The sequence below is a fragment of the Anomalospiza imberbis genome, chromosome 15 (genome assembly GCF_031753505.1).
Source record: "Anomalospiza imberbis isolate Cuckoo-Finch-1a 21T00152 chromosome 15, ASM3175350v1, whole genome shotgun sequence".
Taxonomy (NCBI): Eukaryota; Metazoa; Chordata; class Aves; order Passeriformes; family Viduidae; genus Anomalospiza; species Anomalospiza imberbis.
In genome coordinates this window covers 17,142,868-17,149,544 of record NC_089695.1, presented here as the reverse complement: position 1 = coordinate 17,149,544, position 6,677 = coordinate 17,142,868, and the positions used below count along the sequence as shown (strand labels likewise).

At 61.5% G+C, this 6,677-nt stretch overlaps 1 protein-coding gene across 1 annotated transcript in view; it reads right to left on the bottom strand.

The window, feature by feature from the left end:
* Positions 1–925: 925 nt before the first annotated feature.
* The window catches only part of ABLIM3 (actin binding LIM protein family member 3), a 47,847-nt gene continuing 42,095 nt past the window's right edge, over positions 926–6,677 (bottom strand). The window contains exons 14-23 of the mRNA XM_068206245.1: positions 5,884–5,934; positions 4,553–4,687; positions 4,259–4,323; positions 3,792–3,939; positions 3,176–3,205; positions 2,747–2,805; positions 2,209–2,269; positions 2,095–2,102; positions 1,509–1,589; positions 926–1,185 (exon numbers count right to left, since the gene is read on the bottom strand). Of these exons, the coding sequence (XP_068062346.1) occupies positions 1,072–1,185; positions 1,509–1,589; positions 2,095–2,102; positions 2,209–2,269; positions 2,747–2,805; positions 3,176–3,205; positions 3,792–3,939; positions 4,259–4,323; positions 4,553–4,687; positions 5,884–5,934 (752 nt within the window). The 3' untranslated portion in view covers positions 926–1,071. The remainder of the gene's footprint in view (positions 1,186–1,508; positions 1,590–2,094; positions 2,103–2,208; positions 2,270–2,746; positions 2,806–3,175; positions 3,206–3,791; positions 3,940–4,258; positions 4,324–4,552; positions 4,688–5,883; positions 5,935–6,677) is intronic.

Genomic DNA, 6,677 nt, shown 5'->3' with positions numbered 1-6,677 from the left:
TGGTTTTGGGACTGTTCAACCCTGCTGTATGCCTGAAAACCCTGCAGGACGAGCAAACAGGAAAGCAGAGCACCACAGACAGCAGGGAAGATGTTTGTGTGGAAACAACCTTATTCGTTTTATGAAAAAAAATAAGGCAAGCAAAAAAAAGTTATCCCATAGAGTTTGGGATACAAACAGGTAGAGTTTACAGTGGAGGGAATTGCCTTCATCCCCAGAGGGATTCACCAGGGACTCAGGCAGCTGTGATGGGGAATTCAGGAAAACCCAGGAGAGGTCCAGCAGGTAGTGGGACCTGCATTTCCCACTCCTCTCCTCTGGCCTTCCCCCAGCTCCCAGCTGGAATATCCTGGAATACTCAGCCCTGGACAAACCTGAAGAGCAGCAAGAAACTGCACAAGGCAGGAGGTGGCTTTGGCTGTTCCACTTAAGAAGGGCTGGGTTTGGGGATGGGAAGTGGCTATTCTGGCACCTTGGGAGGATAAACTGGCTCTGGGGCAACCCAAGCTTTGCAGGGAAAGCCACCAGCCCAGGAGGGATTGGGACTGAGGGTCCCTACCACTTCTATCCCCTGCCCCAAGCTCTGCATTTCAGACCCTAAAGTGCCCCTAGTCCTGGCCATATCAAGGCAGGGATGGATTTAAGGGGCCTGGAGTGAAATCCCACTTTCCTGCCATTGTGCCCAGGGCCTTTTCCACCCGTACTCCACAGCCCAGCTGAGCAGAAGGGGATGGGACAGCCCAATGCAGCCCCTATCCCAAACCCCTGCTCTCTGCCAGCCCCAGGCACCGTGGCCGCAGCAGGAAAATCCTCCCCCTCCCCTGGTGTCCCTGAAGGGCAGCAGTGACAGACACCAAGTCTGGGCAGAACCCAGGGATCCACAGAGGAATCAGGCTGGAAAAGGAAAGGAAACACAGAACACCAAACGATCTGCAAGACTCCAATTCACTCTCAGGGGTGCAGAGAGGGCCCCCGTGGCCCGTACAGCCTGGAGAATCATACAGAGCTGCAATATAGAGATCTCTCTATGTATATATTTATAGGTATGTATATATTTATAGTGCACTGCGTTTAAAACAGCCGGGCCTGCTTCTTCAGCTCGTTCCTCTTCCACAGCGCCAGGCGGTCGAACTCGGCCATGGTCATCCCGAAGATCTGGTAGAATTCCTCCTGGGACAGGTGCCTCTGGGGAGAAATGGGAGGCTGGGCCAGAGCTGGGCACCTTCCAGGAGGTGTGAGGGCACCCCCTGCCCGCTGGGACAATGGGGTGACACGAGCCCCAGCACTGCTCCCTCAGGAAAGGGGGAGGACCTGCCTCCCTCCTGCCCCTGCCAGAGGCACAGGTGACAGTGCCCCTGTGACAGTGCCCTGACACTCGTGTGCCCCTGAGCAGATGTGGAGATGCTCCTCACACGGCCACGAGCCCCACACACAGCGTGCCAGGGGCACCCTGTGGGATCAGGTCCCTCTGTTCCCTGATTGTCCCCAGTGAAAAAGGCTCTTCTCACCTCTAACCGAGTCCTGTCCACATCTTTGGGCAGCTGGTTCCTCCCCCTCGTCTTCACCAGGAGCAGCTCGTAGGGGTAAATCTGCACAGGGACAGGGACACCGTGGGGCAGCCACGAGACACTTGGGGCACACTTGGCAATGAGGGCCAGGCCTTCTGCTGTATTCAACAGGGTTTGGGTGGCACAGCTGACTCCAGGGCTTGGGTGGGACAAGGAGAGGTGGGAACTGCTCTCAGGGTGACTCTGATCCACCCTGAATCTCCATGGTGGCTCTGGAACAACCTGCTCACTCTGCAAAAGCAGGAATGACCCAGGCACGAGCGTGAGCAGGAAGCCACCAGCACAACCCCCCTGCTCTGCTCCTCACCCAGGGGACAATTCTGCTCAGCAGCACTTGGGACCTGGCAGGAGGGGAGGGACTCTGGTGTGAACCCCACAGTCCTGGGATGGGGCTGTCAGGTCGAGGATGGAGGAGAACAGAGGCAGAGGGCAAAGCTTCCCTCCGAAGAGCCTGGGGACACACGGACACATCCCGGGGACTCCCGGCTCTGGCTGGTGGCCACTCCTTGCAGCAGAAGGGTCTTACCTTGTACTCTGTGGGGAGAGCAGAAGGAGACACGTGAGCCACAGGAGCCCTCTGCTGTCACCACCCTCCCCCGAGGCCGCGGGGACCCCGCAGGGTCCCAGCCCTGCCCCTCACCTCGCATCCCCCAGTTGACGGCGTTGGTGCTGTCGTAGTGGAACAGCTCTGCGCTGGGAGGCTGCGGGAGGGATGGAGACAGCGGCAGTGAGAGGGAGGCTCCTCCAGACACCCAGAGTGGCACCTCCCACGTCCCCAGGGGAGGACACCGAGGTCCCCACCCGCCAGCAGGGAAAGCGAGACACGAGGAGGTGAAGTGACAAGCGCAGGTCACACGGAGGCAGGAGCAGAACTCCCGATCCCAAACAATCCCCAGGATATAAAGCAAAGCTCTTCTGCTGGGAAGCAGCACGAGCATCCCTCTGGAAATTGCCCCGTGGGAGTTTCAGGGCAGACACTGCCTGCACAGGGCACTTTGGACCCCAATAAATAATGATTATTAATGATAATAATCATTTTTGGATTGGCACAGGGCAGCAGTGACAGCAGGGATGCAGAGGAGGGGGAAACAGGACATCCCATGACGGAAAGGGAGCACTGGGGGCTTGGAGGAGCCTGGGACAATGGGGAACGCCTGGCAGCAGCAGGAGGCACTCACCCTGTGCAGCCCGTTCCTCCTGTAGGCAGGAAGGGAAGCCGACTTAGAAATGAGGGGATCTGCAAAGAAGCCACCAAGGGCCGTCAGGGAAAAAGCAGGAATGAGCCTCACATGCCAGGACAGCCCCCACTGGGCCACCCTCTGCCTCTGTGCTCCCAGCTCTGTCTCCTTCCAGCTCCAGCTCATTTCCAGCCTGCCTTCCTCCCGTGCTGATATTCCTCTCCCCAAAATCCCTTGCCCGTGGCAGCCCTCCCACCTCACCCTAGAGGAGCAACACATTCTCCTCTCCCAGTTCCCCCGACTCATCCTCTGTGCCCTGCTTCAGCTCTATCCTAACCCAGGCTTTCAAGGGCTCCTTCGTGGCTTCCCTCCTCCCCTCCCTGGTCCCAGCAGCTCCTCCAGCTCGGGCTCTGCCCCCCGGGCACTCACCGCTGTCGGCCAGGTAATGGGTCCGGGGAGCTGCAAGGAGAGCAGAGCCGGCTGTCAGGGAGGGCCAAGCACCCCAAGCCACGCAGACCTGCCCATCCCCAGCCCCACGGATCCTCCTTGGGGCTTTCAGGGCCCAACAGGGCTGAGGGGCTCCCTGAGTGTCCCCAGCCAGCTCCGTGAGGAAGGAGAGCATGGAATGGACAGGGCCATCTGTGCTGCCAGGCTCTGAAGTGCCCCCCAGGCCCCCAGGGCAGGGCTGGGTGCCCCGGGGGCTCTGTGAGAAGAGCAGGGCAAGCAAGGCAGCTCTGGGGGGCCAGGAGGTCCCAGAGGCACCGACCCAAAACAGGTGACAGCACCTGGGCATGGCTGTGCTGCCAGATCCCCGAGGGATCCTTCAGCCATTCCAGGCTGCCCCAGTGGGCAATGCCCCCTCCCAGCTGGGGCACAGGGGATGGATGGAGCCCTCCAGAGAGGAAAAGACCCTCCCAAGCCCAGCTCCGTGCCCAGCACCTCTCATCAGCCTTTTCCTCATCCCATTCCGCCCTCTCCACCCTGCAGACCTCCCGAGGGCTGGGGCTGTGCCGGGTGGGACAGAGGGACAGAGGGACAGCCTTACAGCCATTGAGGGAGCCCTCGTAGCCCACTGTGTGCAGGGCCTCCCTGCTGCTGGCCGAGCTGCGAGGGGGTGTCCAGGGGTCTGCGTAGGAGTTGGAGCGAGCCTTCATCTCCTCCCTCAGGATCAGCCTCCCGATGCCACTCTGGATCTGGCAGGGGGGAAAAGCCACCTTGCACTCTTCCTGTCCCTGCCCAGCCCTCTCTCGCACACCACAGAAGGGCACAGCATCCCCTGGCACGGGCTGGGCATCTCCTGAGGACGAGGTGCTGGGGTGGGAGTGCCTTGGAGGGGGATGCTCTCCCCCTCCTTCAGAGCCCCTGCTGGGGGCAGCAAGGAGGGGACAGATGGCCGAGGGCAGCAGAGATGGTGGTGGCACCTTCTCGGGTGGCAGAGCTGGGCTGAGCTTCTCCCCAGAGCCAAGTGGGGACAGTTTGGTGCTGGCTGTGTCCAGCAGGGCTGGCACTCACCTTGTGCATGCCCCGGTCATAGCCATCCTCCTCGCCACCTGACGAGAACCTCCGGGCCCGGGGAGCTGCAAGGAGACACGTCAGGGGTCAGATGGGGACAAAAGTGGGGGCAGTCCCCAACTGCATGGGGACAGTTGGCTCCCAGACACTCCTTGGGTTTTGGAGTCACCTTGGAAGGTATCTCGGCCCAACCCCACTTTTGTGTCCAGACCCAACTGAAAACATGGTTTCCTCCCAGAAAACGTGGGGCAGGAATGGGTTTCCCTTTCTCCCAGGCCAAGGAGAATTTGTTACCTTTGGGTGAGCCCTGGAAGGACCAGTATTCCGACTCGGAGTGGTAGTAGGGATCTGGGGAGTAGGCAGGGCTGTACTTGGATGACTGCGCGATGTCCTCGCTGGTTTTGCTTTTCGTGGCTGCAGGGGGGTTGTCTGCAAAAGGAGCAGGCAGAGCCAAGGTGAGGATCTGCAGAGATCCTCCCCAAACCACGGCACATCCTCTTCCCTCCCCAGGACTGCCAGGGATTTGTGTCTGGGCCAGCACGGAGCAGAGCTGGGAATAATCAGTTTTCCAACTGCTGACACCTCCTCAAGGGTGCTGAGGCAGACACTGGGGACAGTGACAAGCAGGGGATGTCACTGACGTGGCTGGGAAAGGACCCAAATGGCTGAAAGCCCATGGCACCACAAGTGCTGGCTCCTGCAGCGTGCTCACCCCAGTCCCACCAGTGCCACCGAGCTGCCTGTGCTATCCTGTCCCCAGGAGGTGACAGAGGGGATGGAGGAAGGTTCAGACCCAGCAGGAACAGGGCTCTCTGGGTTCTGCCAGGGAAAGGTGGCAGCAGAGGGGTTCTGGCAGGGCTTGGTCCTCATGGCAGGGACACACAGGGTGCTCAGGCTGGGGACAGAGCCTCGACAGCACACGGGGGAGCCCGGGGTGAGTTCTGCTGCACCAGAGGCCAGGAGAGTGACGGGAAGGAGCACCAGGGACAGGAGGTGGCAGAGCCATCCCACACCTCCGGCAGGCACAGGGGACCCAGCAGGTACTTACAGCAGCAGGAGCAGGCAGCAGCGGGCGGTGGGAATTGGGCAGGAGGGAGGGGAGAGCGGGGGAGAGAGAGGAGACACAGTTACTGCTCAGGGAGAGCTGCTGTCCCTCCGGGAGCAGGAGCAAGCAGGGACAGAGCAAGCCAGCCCCACCGAGAGCCACCAAGCACTGAGGGCCACCCAAACACCCTCCCCAACCTCCAGCACCCCCAGGCCTGTTTCATGCTGGAACAGCCACCCAGGATAGGCTGTGATTTTTCCTCCAGGGCTGCATGCGAAACTGCAAATTGCTTTTTTCACCCCGTTTCTGAGGCTGCTCTGACTCCCTTATCCCACCAAAGCCCTGCTCCCTCTCCCACAGCCATCCCTGGTGCCAACCTTTGCTTCCATCCCTCACAACAGGGACGTGGTCCAAAGTCACACCTGTCCCCCACCTGTCCCCCTCTCTGCTGCCCAGAGCAAAGCCCAGCAAAGCCCAGCACCCAAACCCTGATGCCTGCCCCATCTCCCACCCAGTCCCTGAGCACGCCGGTCCCCTCCCCGGGGTGACATGGGGACAGGGACACGGCAGCCAGACCTACCGTGCCGCTTGTAGATGGGCGGCTTCCTGTAGATGTTACTTTCGCCAGCAGCTGGTGGGAGAAGAGAGAGAGAAAGGGAAGAAACAAGGGAAAGAGGGAGGTGAGTGCGGGCGTGCTGAGAGCGCACAGGACACGGGTCCTGCAGGAGCCGCCACCCCCACGCCACGCTTCCATCACACAGCCGCCTCCGCGCCCCCGAGTGCCCCGGGAGGGCAGGGGAGCACGGTCCCGGCGTGGCAGGACATGCAGGGAGCGCCCAGCGACAGCACATGCACCGCGGCGGCGGGCACAGCCTGCCAGCCGGGCACCCGCGGCGCGTTCTCGGGGTGCCAGCACCGGCAAGAACCGCCTGCGAGCTACCTGGGGCGAGCCAACATCAGCCAAAGCCTCTTTCCGCAGCAGAGAGAGAAAAGAGCGAGTCGGGAGGGAAAGCGAGCTGGAGCAGGGAAGGGGCCATCCATAAACCACCGAGCGGCAGAGGGAGGGCAGGGATGGGCAGGGCAGGGATGGGAGCGGAGCTGGGGGAGCCTCTGGGTGTCCTCAGGGCATCAGCGGTGCCTTGGGGAGGGTGCCACGCTTTTGGGGCATGGGGAGATGCCAACAGCTGAGTTGGGGTCTGACAACAGCTGGTGCGGGGTTCTGCCCCCGCTGAGGGGTGATGGGCAGCTCTGCCTGCTTCCCAACCCACTCTCCCTTCCTGCCCGCTCCGTCCCCGTCCCCGTGGGCTCTGCGTGGCCGGGAGCGGGTGGTGGCCCTTACCTGGTGGCCCCCTGCAATCCCTGCAGAAGGGGAGC